Source organism: Cydia strobilella, chromosome 8, assembly GCF_947568885.1.
Source record: "Cydia strobilella chromosome 8, ilCydStro3.1, whole genome shotgun sequence".
Classification (NCBI taxonomy): domain Eukaryota; kingdom Metazoa; phylum Arthropoda; class Insecta; order Lepidoptera; family Tortricidae; genus Cydia; species Cydia strobilella.
The window spans coordinates 6,897,079-6,913,588 of NC_086048.1; the positions used below are offsets into that span (position 1 = coordinate 6,897,079).

Consider the following 16,510-nt stretch of genomic DNA (forward strand, 5'->3'; position numbering starts at 1 on the left):
TGCAGATAAACGCCCAATTAATCTCTAGATAACAATTGATTGTAGCTATAGATAATTTGTAAACACACCGAATAACAATACGTCTCAGACGTCAGAAGATACATGAACAGTAAATCACCAACAAAAGCTGTTATGATTTTGACCTGTCCGGAATGCATTGTGCATCTATTGTGATCTCAAATGCACTGCGCCCGCAAACAAGTGGACAGTGTACTCGTAATTAAACTGCCCGTGTATGTGTTCCAGGCTATTTCTAATATATAATAATCCATTATGTGTGATATATGTGCGAATAGTGCTGAAGTGAAAAATGTGTGGACTTGATAAAGTGGGATTGTTCTGCTTTATTACTGTCTTGGTTGTGACAAAGGTAGGAAATACTAGTATTATTACGATCAAGTGAAAAAAGTAGGAAATACCGAAGGGAGTGTTTTAAATCGCCACGAGTTGCGAATTACCTATTCGCACGTGTACCTATCGTATAATGTTTTACACTACATAAGGCCCTTTTTTTCTAAATAAAGGCGCGTGAAGTGCTAATTACCGCACTAGGATGGTTAAGTAGCACCATATGTACCTACTGTAAAAATATTTACAAATTAACAATAGTGATAAAAGAAAGGTAAAAATCCGTCTTCGGAAATTTTATCTCAAATAGTACAACGGGTGTGTAACCCGTCCACTTTTCCACGAGCCTACAGGATATAACTTCATCCATAATATACTCACTAAAATTACGATACGTCTATCAAAACTTGGGGTGCCAATAAAACTAATAATTATTACCTATTTAGTGGTGGGTGGCGCCATCTGCATAAAGCTTTTAGTTTTAACTCAATTGACAAAACCATGCCCGATAATCACCCGCGTGACGTGTGCCTTACCTACTTTTGACATTAAATCTGCAGTTGGATTTAAGTTTCTTAAACTTTTTACTTAGTTAGATAATACTTAAATCGAAAATGTTAGTCTGCGACAACTTTTTCAGAGCCCATAACCTAAAAAATTGTATTGGGGCACCATATTAATGCTAGAATTACCTAAATCAAACCTACACAGAAAACAAAACAAGCATGCCGATCAAAAGGCTGACGTCAATGTACCAAGATGCCAAGGTTTTATTTTTATACTGTATTGGTTTCTACTCTACGTAGGTACCTACTACTCTATGTGATAAGAGCGCATCATATTTTTGCGGCGTTCGTTGTGTAACATACATATTATTGCTGGTGACTGTACTCATTTCTTAGTAACTATATACCTTTAAACGAGCAATTCTTCGATGAAATTTCCTATATGAGGGTTTTCGGGGGGATCTAGGTCTTATCTCTGGGAAAACGCGCATTTTTGAGTTTTTATGTTTTCCGAGCAAAGCTCGGTCACCCGTCACCCAGGTACTAATATTTAAGTTAAGATAATCCCTTGGACTAATAAGGCAATAATAAGAATATAAATTCAAGGATTGCACTTTTACTTGTATTGATTGATTTTTATTTGCACATTTTCTTCTACCAGGACCAGTTGTTTCACAATCTTAACCGTGGCATTATGCAATTTCTTGCTAGCATTAACAACTGCCGAACGACAAATGTATATAGTATATTTGGGGTTGCTGCACTGTTTCAGGGCGATAACTATTACAACGACTCATTGAACCCTGAAGAGGATAATATTGGCGTGTGGAACCAGCAACGCAATGGACGAGATGCATTTAGACCTTCAAGTGACGACGTTTACGTTTGTGAGGTAAGGTATTTTAATATTTATAATTAACTAGGTAACATATAGTCGTTTTCCTTAGTATTTATTTCATATAGCTGCAAAAAATATATCTTTGAATGTAATTGATCTGATAAATGATTATATATATTATCGGTAGGCCGATAGGAAAAAATTACATTGTAAGTGATATAGTAGTTTGCTAAACAAGGGATGAAAGGCGCCCATTTCTTCACAACTCTACTTTTCTTCTCTTCTTTTCATTTCGAATAAGAATTTAAGACGAACTTTAATTGCTTATCGTAAAAAAATTAAGAAAAATAAACGTACTTAGAACGTACAGTGCTCTAGAGCAGAAACGTATCATTTTCTGCACACTTTTTTGAACAACAAAGAGAATGGGAAACGAAAATGACTTTTCCCTTCCCACATTCCATCACGATTCACGAGAGTTCTTGCTCCATCTGTCCGTTAGGTACCTTTTCGAAGCTACGCCACTAAACTTTTTGATGCAATTTGACATGGGTATAGTAAGCTTCAGCTCAGGGATGGACACAGTCTATTTAATTTTTAGAAATGACAGTCCAGATCTCATTCCAGCTTAGTTGAGCTGTGAGCGCCAAGATTCTAGGAATTGAGTAAAATAGTGCCTTTAATTGCAGGAACCGCCCGACACAGCGCCTCCAGAGTCCAACCGGAGCTGCAACTACCGCAATGTGGACTACCACGAGCAGATCTACAAGTGGGTGTCGGGTCGCGGTTGCCTGCTCTACACTCCGGACTTCCTTTACGTCGACGGCGCCAATTCTCTCAATTTGAACAGTGCGTGTATTTATGGAAATTTGAGGGCACCGTGTTTGGAGATGGTAAGTTTTGCTTATTTGTGTCTGTAAGAAAAGAACGACACTCATACTATAATGTGGCTTTGAAAACACCTGCCGACGTATTAATCGAACGAGAGAGCGAAGCGAAGTTCTTACAGAGGACAGTTTGTTACGCAATAACTTTAGTAAATTTGTTCTCATTTAAATGAAATTAGGTAAACGTGTTGTTTAGGGTACTTTAGGGTATTATATTTTATTCAATAAATTATGAGCAGGCTCGATCAAGGGGTTATGGAGCTAGAAGTTAATTGCTTTGACAAAAGCTATTTGTGAGGGTTCTTGCTATACTGGTCAACTCGTTTGCAAGAAAGTATGCGTGGCCATAGGTAGAGTAGGTGGACTGTTGCTAGGTACCTACTCGGGAAACCGGCCTTGCACTGGACAAAGTTTGGCCATTTTGATTTTGTCCTTCTTTGAATTCATTGGTCCTGTCATGACAAAATTGATATCTGAGGATATGATTATTATGAATCTGTAGTCAAAATTCTAACAAACGACCGCGCTATCTTCAATTTCTTAAGTTTTGCTTTAAGCATGATAAAAATTGATATCTGGGGCTCCTTATAAAAAATAAAAAAATAAAATAAAAATCGTTAATCGTTAATGGTAATAGTAATCCGAAGTCAAGGCCGTTTAGGAGAGCAAGTTGCTGGTAAGGTGAATAATTCTGGCTAAGAGCAATGGCTATAATGTCTGTGCAATAATTCGCAGTTAGTAAGATGAGATAATAAAGTTAAAGTTAAAGGATTAATCTAAATGGAATTTCTTAAATCACAGAAGTTTAAGTTACATTATGTGAAACCATATACTTGCTTAACATATGAAATACGTTGCCCATATGCAATTAGTTTAATTATCACGATGTTTATTGACGATTTATCGTGATACAGGGTCACAGTACGCGGTCTATACACGCTCTAAATTGTGTAATTGATAAACTTCATTAAATCTCGTTAGTTTCGTCACTAAATCGGAAAAACGATAACGCATAATATATACATTATACTATGACAGTTACACACTTAGCTAGCGAATCGTTAGCGAGAAGTACCGATTTTTATTCGCGATTTTAGATATTTTCTTCAGGGTACTCTATGTGGCGGAAAATTTAACCGTCAAAACAAAAATCAAGAAACAAAGGGACGTTTTCGTTACGCAGCTGCAGGAGATATTTGCGCATTAGGTGTGGAGCGGGAACAATAATAATCAGTATCGCAGTTATGTAATCAATCTTAAGAGGGGGCGTAAAGCCAGGAAATTAGAACAGGGACAATGAACATGTGTTAGGAATTTGCTAATATAAAATGCCGAGGCTATAGTACCCCCAGGTCCGGTCAGGTCCTCCAGCTTGGAGGCCCCACAGGTCAGGTCGTCAGTGAAATCTCCAAGTAAATAACCCAGTTCTATCTTTGTTCAATTAGCTAAAAGAAGACGGTACATATGCCTGCTACCCATTCGACCCTGGTTTAGAAGAGGTGGTGGCGGCGGTGAAGATCGCGCTCATTCCATCTGCCCATGGGCGCTGGGAAAGATGCTTCGAAGAGGCGGCCGCTTGTTGCAATCAGTATATGGCTCCGGAGAGCGCTAGAAAGAGCTACCTTTTAGGTTAGTAAACGTGTATGTCTTTTAAACACTTAAAAATGCTTTTTGATGGTGTCCGGCTCATTCTACGTGTTAGTTAATGGGCGCTGGAAGAGATGCTCTGGAGAGCTTTAGGAAGATTTATCTCACCAGTGTCATTCAGCATTCTTGGAGATATGCTTCGTGTGTCATTACCTTTATGGCTCTGGAGAGTTCTTAAAAGAGTTTTACTTATCTTACAGTTTGCCACTGTTAATAGGTCAGTACAATAATAGTAAATAATTTTAAACGTAGTCTTATTGGGAACGGTGCTCTAAAAAGTTTTGAAAAATGTATGTATCATTCAAATTGAAATTGAATGGTATGGTTATTCAGTGACATTATGCAAAATAATTCAGATGAAAGAAGTTAAGTAGATATAGTTAGAGTAATGTAAAGACTGTTCAGTTTGCTGTCACTACTATATTATACTAAGGGGCCCACTGACTATCAGTTCGCCGGACGATATCGACCTGTCAGTTAGAACAAAAATTTGACAGTTCTAAACAAGTGACAGACCGATATCGTCCGGCGGACTGATAGTCAGTGGGCCCGTTAACTCTTCCTTGCAAAACATCCAGATATTGCTAAGCGATGTTTGCCAACATAAACCCTGCACACCTATATTTTTAGCATTTACAGATATCCTGGAGGACTATGCCGAGAATGAAGAACACGAATGCAGCCCTACATTCGATGGTTGGACTTGCTGGGTTTCGGCCCCCGGCGGCACCACCGCCGTCGATGTGTGCTCAGAGTTTGCGTACTCTATCCAAGGACCGTCGTGTCATCGTAAGTTCTATTACCTTCAAAAACTAGCATCTATCTGGCATACTTCAAGCAGTAATAAGTCAGGTTCAGTATAGATTACATTTGGTCGTAATAATCAGGATTTTCCAACGCGATCTTCTCTCGAGTTGCAAACCTTTTCATATAGTTCATTCAATCATCGTTCATTCATTAAATCATATTACTAGCCCAACTGGACAAAAGCCTCTCCCAAGGATTACAGAGACGACTGATGACCCACACTTTGTTTGTTATTATATCTTTATCGTCTACTGAACCGACTACTGAAGTACGAAATGACGCAAATTCAAATATAAGTAGTTTAATTTTATTCATCTGTAAAAAACGCTTGACAGTTAAGATCAAGCAAATCGCATACAAAATGAGTAGTTAACCTTTCGTAAGCTTTTGTAAAATTTTGGTTTTCCTAAAGATGAACTTAATGTTGACATGCTTAAGTTGAATGTAGGGATGCACTGATCAGTGCATCCCTACATTCACAAAACTACACCAATTCATAATAGTTAATTAGTTATCCTATATACTTTTCAAACCACTTTTCTTTTTTGCTTAATCCTCTAGATTTCAGCAGTAAGGAGTGCTACCAAAACGGAACATGGGAGCTTCAAACTGATTACAGCACTTGCAGCATCACCTCCCGACTCCTCCGGCGATATCGCTTCTACATCGCCATGTTAGCTTTCTCTATAGCATCGTGTGTGCCGGCAGTGGCCATCTTCTTCTTCTACAAGAGGCTCAGAGTGACGAGAGTGGCGCTACATAGGAATCTGCTGATTGCTATTGTGATAAGGAATATTTTGGTCATCATTAGTAGAAGTGTGGTAAGCCGTTTGAGAATTTTACGTTTAATAATTTGTAGGTAGTACTTTAGCAAGCTTTTATTACAGCAAACACTATCAATAAACAGTCATAATTATTTTCGTGCACCCGAGTTTATAATAATAAATAATAATAAATTCTTTATTTCGAAGCACTGAGACTCCATAGATGTTAGTTATTACTGTACTTAAAAGCTACGTTAGTTTACCTACAAATATTTACATACAAATTTACACATTCTTAAATGGGGGGGCTGAGTGCTACATGTTTAAAAGCCAAACTAAATTATGCTATACGGCGCCATCTTTTTTGTGGTGTGTGTAGTAAACCATGTGGTAACTGTATTGTCCATCCAACGTCCGCGTTTAACAACCAGAACTGCCATATAATGTATAAATTTGAAGCACGATTTTTTCCTAGCCTACACCTACCTCGTCCATATTAAATAACTCTTTGTAAAAGCCGGACCAAATCGTTCAGCCTATGATGCTGTAACGGCAAATTTGTCCTAAATTATTTCAACTACTATTCCCTCATTCTCATGCGTATAGTTTGCCAGCATCAGCACACAATTTAACAATCACTTCTCTACCCAGATTTACATCGACGAATTAACCAACTCCGGTGAAACTGTAATGTCGACTCACGCCATGGGGTGTCGAATACTGGCTATCCTAGAGAAGGTCGCAGCCAACGCAGTGTTTGTGTGCATGCTGGTCGAGGGGGTGTATTTGCATAGGATGATTGTAACAACCTTTAGGAGAAATCTGAAGGTTAAGTGGCTGTACGCTTCGGGAGCTGGTACGTATAATAAATGATCATCAAACATCCAAATGCGAAATTCAAAAAATTTATATGCGAGTTAGGCATCTAGGGCTCTTTCACATAACCTACATTATATCTGCCGCAAGGTGTCCAGTGCAGACCGTAGCAATGTTTTTCGCTACGATCGGTCACTAATAACTGAATTTTGACCAGTCCATTTTGTTGAGGGCCTTTGCTGGTTGAATCCTTTATATTAGTTCGCGGTTGCCACTCAAGATCCTTGCTGCCTCAGTGGCCATTGGTCCTACAAACGCATTGCCCGCCCATATAATATACTTAATTATCTATGGTCCACTGCCAATTAAGTATGATATAAGAATAATAAATAAGCTGCAGCGGTATCATGATCACAATTTTATCACCTGTCATGTCACGCGTCACTTTCGCACTTTCATACTTGTTAGAACGTGACAGGCATGGTGACAAATGATAAAAACAATACACTTCTTTTTTTGGGCAGTCGTGTAAAAAGGCGACCATCTTAGCCCTACTGTTCTTAGTACAATTGGTTTAGTATGAGCATTATATTTTGTAAAGACAACAAAATCACCTTATTTCCAGTGATCGCCATAGTCCCAGTAATCGCCTGGTCCATCGTCATGGGGCTATTGGACGACCATTCTTGCTGGGTTGTATACACAGTGAACAATATCCAGTGGATCCTCGACGCGCCGCGTCTGGCCGTGCTGCTAATAAACACAGCCCTGTTTATTGACGTCTTGAGAGTGCTGCTTACTAAGATTAGGAACAGCGAGAACGCTAATCAGCTGTGAGTAAAATGCTTTCTGAGGATGTAGTGTAGTGTCTGAACGTTTACGAAAGTTCAACTTAACTTAATTGTAAATCCGCAGAAGCACAACAAAAGCCACGCTCTTCCTGATGCCAATATTCGGCTCACAGTTCCTCCTGACTGCAATTCGGCCGAACACTACCAACTGCACCGGCGAGCAGATCTACTATTACATCACCTACGCTGTGGAGGGTCTGCAGGGGTTCCTCGTAGCTATGCTGTACTGCTATGTCAATAAAGAGGTAACATTTTTGAAATTGATTCGATAAAATGTTGAACTCCTTGCCGAGGTTTACACTAAGGAGAAATCTTCAAAAAAGGGTTTTACAGATTTTTAACTCGTTCACTGCCTGTGCCCAATATACTTATGGGCCACGGCAAGCCTCTTATTAATAACAATTCGGAGTAGGACAGTTAACGTGTTAAAGGACCGACAACGCACATGTGACACCTTGGAGATGTAGGACTATCCTAACCGCTTACCATCAGCCGGGCCTTGTTTGTCACTGACCGGCAATAAATATTCCTACAAGATTAAAAACAAGACAGCTGGTAGAGGTAGCATAGGCCAGGAAAAGAGGCTTTATTGTACTTTGAAAACATAAATTTACAGAAAAAGAATACCTAGGTACCTACTTGTATCTAATTACCTGCAATAACACGTGACAAAACGTGCAATTTGACAACTTTTTATTTATAAAGCCACATAAGTGTCATACTTTTTGTGGGAACCCTTTCGTTTAGACCTTATTATTTTTTCAGGTGCGCATGTTGATAAAAGCAACGTACCAGAGAACAGAAAATGCAGTAGTATCACGTGTTCGTGGGGATTCCTACGCCCGACCCAGCCTTAACCCGAACTCCAGGAGAATGACCTACAGCACCAACCTCCCTTCGCACTTTGAGGACCCGGAAAACGACGTAGTCTTACCCAAGCTACACGTTGCTGAAATTATATCAATAAATGCTACCGAAAAATTAGCAGAGATCTTAGACCCCGTCTACGAAACTATTGATATGGGAGAAACCAATAAAGGCTACGATTCCACTCAAGACCTAACTCGAGATAAAAAAATGTATAATAACTACACAACCGCTTCAAGCACCTCTTATGAAAATGAAGATTGGATTAGGTCTGTGACGTCACACGAAAGCGACGCTCCTAACTATTACGAACTACATGAAAAACCGGAAGAAATTAAACTTGAAGAAGTAAACAGGCCTAAAAATAATATCGAAGATATAAATAATCCAAAAACAGATACTAATAACGAATATGATGATTCAAAACAATTAGAAAATGGCGCTTTTGATGATTCGCTAGATGGGACAGACCATGACAGTATGTTCGAAGAAATATTTCAATACATCGATTTAAATAATGATCTTTTAGATCCTGAACTTTTATCTCCAAACAGACAGAAAGAAGATCAGATTGTATTTATAGAAGAATAAAAAACTATTTTAGAATATTTGGTTAAGGGACAACTTAGTTTAGTCTATTTATTTTCAATAATTCAATAATAAACCTGAATCGACATGATTAACAGCTTTTATGCTTTTATAGTGTAGTGAACACGTTTGCGCAACGGCCCTAATACGTTAGGCGCACCCATATCCCCTACCGAAATAAATCCATCTGTCAACTTGTTCAAAAATCTAGATCCTTTCGAACCCGCGGTTACAAAAGTGAGCGGTCGAGGCGCGCGCGCGCATTTTCAACTTGGACCTTAAACTGACACCTTGTAGATATTAATAAAAAATGTGGTCGAAATTATTTGTGGCTATTTTATTGTGTTGGGTGGTTGAGGGGTTCCCAGATGGGGCGCCTATAGACGCCTGTGTCAAGGACCGGCCTAATCAGCCCAATCATGGACAGCATCGGACGCAGCCGCTGAACACACTGCCGTACAGAGTGTACGCTTCAGCGACCAAGTATGGACCCAATGCTGCAATTACAGGTTAGTTTTTTTTTTTCAGCATACAAATACTTTCACTTCGGCACTTACAATACAATGATGTGTCAAGATGTGGGATACCTACTAATACCAACATTTCATTATCGTACTTATTTTCGGAAGATAACTCGGTCCTTTAAGTATTGAGGCCTTTAAGAAAAAAAGCCTTTAAATGGCTTAGTCGTTTATCGAATAGCCCCAACGATTGGCTTTCCCTTTCAATTGCTTACCCGTTCATTTGACTTAGCTCTAGGAAGTCTCCCTTTCAAAGATACCGCTAAACTGAAAGGGTAGCCCCTTCCTAAATTCGAAAAAATATGACACCTGCGATGTCAATTAACGCGCTAGACAAGTAGACACCCAGTCCTACACTTTAAACATAAACGAGCAATATTCGATTCTATTTTTACGAAGAGAAAGTTTAAAATGGCATAAGTGTTATAATTTATAATCGATACCCCTCCAAGAGGTAAGCGCTTAGGAACGGGTATTCAGCTTACCCTTATTTTGAAGCGCTTAAAAAGCCAAATGAAAGGGTTTTAGTTAGCAACGGCTTTGGTAAGCAAAGCCTTACGAAATACCTACCCCTTCCAAAACTCTAGAAGGGGATACCGGACCGGTCCCTACTAAGCATGTTGAATTTCTCAAATTTACTAGTTGCAGATAATACCTATAGTTTGAATTATTATAATCTCTTTCTCTGACTACGGGGTCCATTCGATCAAGTAAACACACCCATGGTTACTGATGAATTAAGCTACTTAATTACAAAAATCCGCCTCATAAGTACACTAATAATACACTGAATTTAAGAAAGAGTAAGAAACTGGAAAGTAAAAATATTATGTTTAGGTACGTACTAAGGCCTATCAAAATTGAAACATACTTGAATTTTGAGTACCTATCGAGTACCTACTCATCTCGATGTCAACAATATTAAACGGTAGCATACGAGTCACGATCGCGAATACCATTGCAAAAATGTTGCATTACAAAATTAGGTTGCAAAATATCTAGTTCTCGGAGTGCACATTGAAATAAATGTCTAGTGCTTACCCAATGAATAAAAAGCACTAACGGATAACATTTTGAGTGCCAATATGTACTTACCTATGTCCCAGCAGCCGTTGAAAGGTATGACCATTCAATTTTCAAAAGGTAAATTTGCAAAATTTTACCTTTACATGTTTCGATGGTTCCGTAATTACCGTATAACCTCTGAGGAAGAGTAGGTATTAAATTTTTCAAAAATAAATTGTATTAAGTAGTTCCACCACGCGGGGTGTGTACAGGAACAGGATGTACGTTTGAACCGTATCTACTGAACGCGACATCCTGTATTTATTGGAGAAGTTTAGCCAGACTTTTTCTGGGATCACGAAGGCAATCTTGCTTTCGAAACATCGAAGGTAATGTTCAAGCTTATTTAAACGCGATAGTTATTTTTAGTCTCATGTTAACTAGTTAATAATAAGTATAAAATAATATAATTGGGTCGGTACTTACTGTTTTTGACGCGGGTTAAAAACAGCTAATGTTCATTGATAAAATCTTGTACTCGTATAGTATATAGTATCGTACGCGATTGCACAATGCCATGCTTTGCATTGTAGGTCAGACAACTATGGCGAGCCGGCAGACCGGTTTGCGGCCGGCACTTCCAGACAAACTGGAGCGAACACGCTGTCAAAATAATCATTAAATTATACTGTAGGTACAAGAAGTATTCAATTTCATTACCTACATTATAATATACTAGCGACCCGCCCCGGCTTCGCACGGGTACTACGGGTAGTTCAACTAATTTACACAAACGCCATCGAACGCGTAGTTTACTTTTTCAACGCTTACGCTCGTGGTTCAATTTTGGAATCTTTCGCTTGCTCGGATATCAATATTAGCAGGAGAGGTTAAACGACAACCTTGCCCCCTTGTAAAACAAATAACTATTTATTTATTCATTAACAATTAATATTGTTACCTAGGCAGTGCCTAGGTAGGTGTTTAGGTACATTTTTAGGGTTGCGTAACCAACGGGTAAAAACGGGATCCTATTACTACGACTCCTCTCCGTCCGTCTGTCACCAGGCTGTATCTCATGAACCGTGATAGCTAGACAGTTGAAATTTTCACTGCTGAAGTATTTCTGTTGCCGCTATAACAACAAATACTAAAAACAGAATAAAATAAATACTTAAGGGGCTCCCACACAACAAACGTGATTTTTTGCCATTTTTTGCGTAATGCTACGGAACCGTTCGAGCGCGAGACCGACTCGCACTTGGCCGGCTTATTATTTCATTTCCTTTGCAGTTCATTTTATCTTGGTTTGACTTACAATGCAGTTTTTCATTGTCTGAATAAAGCTAAAGCTGGTAAGGAGTAAAATTAGTTACTCATTCCGGTTCTAAACACCATGAATAAACTACGAGGGTTAAATAATTCCACATTCCAGACGCAGACAATAGGTTCAGATGTAGACTTACACAGGAAAAATACAAAGGAGATCGCACCCTCACCAAGCAACATTCTTTTCAGTGACCATTGAAGGTGGCGAGACGTTTAAAGGTTTCTTTATCCAAGCCCGTTCCGTGGAGGACGACCGGTGGCTAGGCTCATGGGAGCAGGCTCCGAATACTACGATCCATCCCGAGTGCGCCGCTGTCACTCACGCTGATCCCAGAGAAAAGACTCGAGCGACGCTGGTGTGGCGCGCCCCGCCCGACGCACAGGGCAGGGTTTACTTCACGTATGTATTGTCTATTGTTATGATATATTTTATCTCATGAAACTCGTTCGCATAAAGACGACAATTGGATCTCAACTTATGGGAGCACTGAGCACAGGGGCCCATTTCTCGAACGGTATTAGACTAATATTATTAGCCCATGAACCGTCAAATTGTATGGGTTGCTATGGCAACACACTAATAATATTCTAATACCGTTTGAGAAATGGGCCCCAGGTACCCAAAACCTACTACGATCCGTCGATTCACAGGGGAGGGTTAACTTCACGTAAGTTTTTATTTTATATTATTGTGACAGATACTTTTGAACGCGGATTGTAGAGATATAGAGTTATACCAAGCTAAATTGGCAGCGATTTTAATAGCACAGACTGCGCAAGTGTTATTTTAAACGTCAAACTTCTAGGGAGTTTTGACGTGAATAATAACACTTGCACAGTCTGTGCTATCAAAATCGCTGCCAACTAAACTTGGTCTAACTCTATCCCTTTGTAAGTATTAATGGGTGGCAGATATGTGGTGTGTACTGTGTAGTTATCATCAGTTAACATTGATATAGTAGTAAGCGGGTAGTAAGAAAACAAGCGTCATTTGAATTTATTACCAAATTCTAGGTTTGAATTATTTATTACGCTTTTATATCATGCGATTCAAATTTACTCGTACTTTCATGCATGTACCTCTACCTACATACGGCACATACATTAATTCGCAAGTTACAGAGGATTTGTCATTGACCCCAATTATTTGTTTCTTTTACTTTTTAGTGCAGTATTAGCGTAGATATTTTAGCAAATACCTATTACGGCTACTATTAATTGACAATGCGAATTTAGGTACGAATCTATAGATCATAATCCCTTGTCCTCTCATATAATAAATGAATATATAGGGGAGAGTGGGAGGTTTGGGAACGGCGGGTAATTAGAAACAGTGAGATGTATAAAATACTTCTAAGTGCACAAAAAAAATCTTGAGTATGTGAATACAATCATAAAGAGGCCTTTATGTGCCTAAGTGATTGTAAGATTCGGAAGCTACGCACATGTGGTCACGATTAACCGAACAAAATATTTTCAACTTTTGTTATAATTTTTATCACATATGATAGATGTAAGCATGGAGTTTTTGGAGTTGCAGACTCCAACTCAAACCCCAGGTGGTTTCAAATGCACTAAAATTACAATCATGAGTGATACTCATTTTGATTGACATTATTCAATTGGGGTAATTAGGAACTAAGGAAACGAGAGCGTTCCCAATTAAACCCCTTACATTCTCAACAGGGGCGTTGCTAGAGGATATAGCGCCCGGGGCAGTCACCAAATTTGCGCCCCCTGAAGACTGACAAAAGTTTCCCTGCTGCTCCCCCTTGGATGGCGCCCGGGGCACTTATCATTGAAAAGTGATACTAAATTGAAAATCTTCAGTGTTTTTTGTTTTCGTCCAAATTTTGTGGGATAACATTAACATAAAATTATTTTTTTGTTAAAATTAGATAGACAGATAACAATTCGGACATTTTTATATTTTAGGTAGTGTTTGAAGTTATGTGTTTCCAATTCCCCCACTCACCCTACATGACAGTAAAGTTCCTTTCACTCGATCGCATATACGCGTTGTGTAACTTCGGTTTAACAAGTGACCTTAAGATAAAATCCGTTCCAACTAAAATAATCCATCGTTAAGAAACTTCCGTTCGTACATTTTGACCTTTGCGATACATATGTTTATTTTTATTGACACATTTTGAAATATCATGATTAGTGGTTTCTGAGGCTTAAGTTGTAATTTATGTAATATACCTATAGTAAGCACTTACAGTACTATTTGATTGCCTATTGAGAAGATCATTATACTATATGTTAAAACGCGGTATGTTAATTTAGTTAACATGTAAACAGCGTGACGGTCTCTGGTCAAAAAATACAAATCAGTTAATATGAGAACTAGTTTTCATTAAACTAATCTGGGATCTTATTTAATTTCCGTTAGCTTAGTCGTCAATCAGATGTAAAAAAAACTTTTAATTTATTTATGATTAGAATTTTCTTGATGAGTAGGTATTAGTTGCCTGTTGAAAGAAAAGTGCGATTAAAGCTTGTATCAAAAATTAAATTTTTTGACAAATTTTTTTGTATATTCAAAGCTGTTGTGTGATTTCGCCGAAACTATTAATTTTTGCTGAACATACAAAAGGGGGTCAAACTTTATGCCGAACGCGATACGTTGTGTGTCCTGCCTAACCGTTTAGCATGACTTGCTTTGTCGAGCGCGACTTCAAGTAGGTAATAGATATAAAGTCGCGCGCAACATCGCAAGTTATACTAAGCGGTATGGTATGTACAAATTTAATATGTTTCAGAGTTCAATGTGTATAATTTTACTTTACAGAGGCACTGTATTGAAGAATTACTCAACATTCTGGGCGAATTTAATAGCGGAGGCGCCCCAGGATCCAGCACAATTGCAAATTCTTGGCTGAACCAATTTCAGTGTTGTAAAACAAAAACAGTGTTGAAATTATTGAAGACAGATTTGTTATGAAAGGATCCGTACAAATATTGATCAATACAAAATATGCAAGACAGAAGATTCAAATTCTAATTAGAAGATTGTTTTAGTTGTCTTAAATAATTTCAACCATTTATTAGAGCTCTTTGCCCGCTTTTCGATTTTTCGGATTCGCAATAAGCTAGATTATATAATAAGTATATTCAAGGATTACTACTACATGATCCACATTATCCCTAACCAACAAGGTCACTAAAGTAACTTTACAGTACATATGGTACTACTTTCTCGCACTAGTGCGTAAATGAGCACTTATCGTGCATATGTCGAAAGTTTAAAGGGCCATATGTATTGTAAAACGTTGTACGATACACGTGCGAATAGGTAATTCGCAATTTATCGCCACTCGTTTCGAATTTCCTCTTTTTCGCACTTGTATCGTAAATAACTATTTTCACGTCACCTATTCGAATAAGGGCTTTTTCTTCCCCGCTAGGAGGGATCAAAGTGGCACTTTTCTTCCCTGCTAGGAGGGATCAAAGTGGCACTTTTCTGATCTAGGACATGATTTTTTTCCTTTTTTGCATACAATTTTTTTGGGTTAAATAATATTTTGGAACATAACAATTTCCTCACAGGTGATGTGAAAAACAGTATGTGTCACATGGTAGCAAAATTATTTCCACCTTGGGCGTTAACACTTGAATCCCTCACTACGCTCAGGATTATATTTTAGAATCCCTCGCTACGCTCAGGATTCAATTATAGAATCCTTCGCTTCGTTCAAGATTCAATGTACGCCCTCGCCGTAAATATGTAATTTTGCTCCCTTGTGACACAATCTACTATTTCGAGTACTTAATCTGGGTAATTTTGAAAATGGGTTCAATTTAGTAGGTACGGAATAAAAATGCTAATAGAAATAAGTAATTTGAAATTGCACAATAGTTATTTTGTTTTACAAGGGGGCGAAGTTGTTGTTTGACCCTTCGTGCTAATAAAGATACCCGCGAGCGTAGCGAGTGGTTTGCATTGTAGAATTTTGAGCGTTGCGAGGGTTTCAACTGTTTCAAGGCACGAGGTTTAAGTAAACTTTGCTCTCGAGTGCAACACAAAATGTTTCACCACACCAACGCGAGAAAAATATTAACTGTAACACATTACAGAAATACAGATCAAATTCAAATGAACGGCATTAAAGCAGTTATATTGGGCAGAACGGCAATTCGACCAATCAACATGCGCAAACAACTCAAAATTTGCATCGGATTACTTTGTCACTCTTGTGGACATAATGCTACTTTCTCATATGATTTTGAAGTATTGATTCTTCCCCGTTAGGAGGGATCAAAGTGGCACTTTTCTTCCCTGCTAGGAGGAATCAAAGTGGCGCTTTTCTGTTCTAGGACAAGTTTTTCTTTGTTTTTTTCGTACTATGTTTTTAGGTAAAATAATATTTTAGAACTATAGCGTAGGTAGGTGTTTCACTTAAACGCCAATGTCAAGAGATAATATGGAACATAATAATAATTTCCTGATAGGTGATGTGAAAAGCGGATGTGTCACATGGTAGCAAAATTATTTCCACTGGGCGTTAACACTTGAATCCCTCACTACGCTCAGGATTCTATTTTAGGATCCCTCGGCACGCTCACAATTCAATTATCACCTTCGCTTCGTTCAAAATTAAATATAATGTACGCCCTCGCCCTAAATATGTCATTTTGCTCCCTTGTAACACACACTACTATTACGAGCTGGTGTGGTGAAAAAATATTTTCACTTCTGGACTAAAATGTGTACCTATATATCGGGAACGATC

General features: G+C 38.4%; 2 protein-coding genes across 3 annotated transcripts; both read left to right on the forward strand.

Annotated features, from left to right (window-relative positions):
• The first annotated feature begins 238 nt into the window (after nucleotides 1-238).
• On the forward strand, nucleotides 239-9,244 carry LOC134743541 (uncharacterized). Of its 2 annotated transcripts, none has more exons than XM_063677036.1 (10): nucleotides 239-370; nucleotides 1,627-1,746; nucleotides 2,382-2,585; nucleotides 4,025-4,208; nucleotides 4,857-5,015; nucleotides 5,595-5,854; nucleotides 6,449-6,653; nucleotides 7,239-7,446; nucleotides 7,529-7,709; nucleotides 8,230-9,244. In XM_063677036.1, exons 1-10 carry the CDS (start codon nucleotides 311-313, stop codon nucleotides 8,920-8,922), a joined length of 2,274 nt encoding a protein of 757 aa, XP_063533106.1. In that variant the 5' UTR covers nucleotides 239-310; the 3' UTR covers nucleotides 8,923-9,244. The 2 variants fall into 2 exon arrangements, with proteins under 2 accessions (XP_063533106.1, XP_063533107.1); XM_063677037.1 differs by having other exon boundaries at nucleotides 4,866-5,015.
• Nucleotides 9,211-14,710, forward strand: LOC134743542 (putative defense protein 3). Its single transcript, XM_063677038.1, has 3 exons — nucleotides 9,211-9,428; nucleotides 11,964-12,174; nucleotides 14,569-14,710. The coding sequence occupies exons 1-3, from the start codon at nucleotides 9,230-9,232 to the stop codon at nucleotides 14,657-14,659; spliced, it is 501 nt and encodes a 166-aa protein (XP_063533108.1). The 5' UTR covers nucleotides 9,211-9,229; the 3' UTR covers nucleotides 14,660-14,710.
• Nucleotides 14,711-16,510: the final 1,800 nt, after the last annotated feature.

What these genes read in the sequence shown, in the direction of transcription:
- LOC134743542 (XM_063677038.1), top strand. Translation starts at nt 9,230, where the DNA reads ATGTGGTCGAAATTATTTGTGGCTATTTTATTGTGTTGGGTGGTTGAG. An exon ending in ACCCAATGCTGCAATTACAG is followed by an intron (nt 9,429 to 11,963) that starts GTTAGTTTTTTT and finishes CATTCTTTTCAG; the next exon opens with TGACCATTGAAGGTGGCGAG. An exon ending in CAGGGCAGGGTTTACTTCAC is followed by an intron (nt 12,175 to 14,568) that starts GTATGTATTGTC and finishes TTTACTTTACAG; the next exon opens with AGGCACTGTATTGAAGAATT.
- LOC134743541 (XM_063677036.1), top strand. Translation starts at nt 311, where the DNA reads ATGTGTGGACTTGATAAAGTGGGATTGTTCTGCTTTATTACTGTCTTG. An exon ending in ACGACGTTTACGTTTGTGAG is followed by an intron (nt 1,747 to 2,381) that starts GTAAGGTATTTT and finishes CTTTAATTGCAG; the next exon opens with GAACCGCCCGACACAGCGCC. An exon ending in CCAAGGACCGTCGTGTCATC is followed by an intron (nt 5,016 to 5,594) that starts GTAAGTTCTATT and finishes TTAATCCTCTAG; the next exon opens with ATTTCAGCAGTAAGGAGTGC.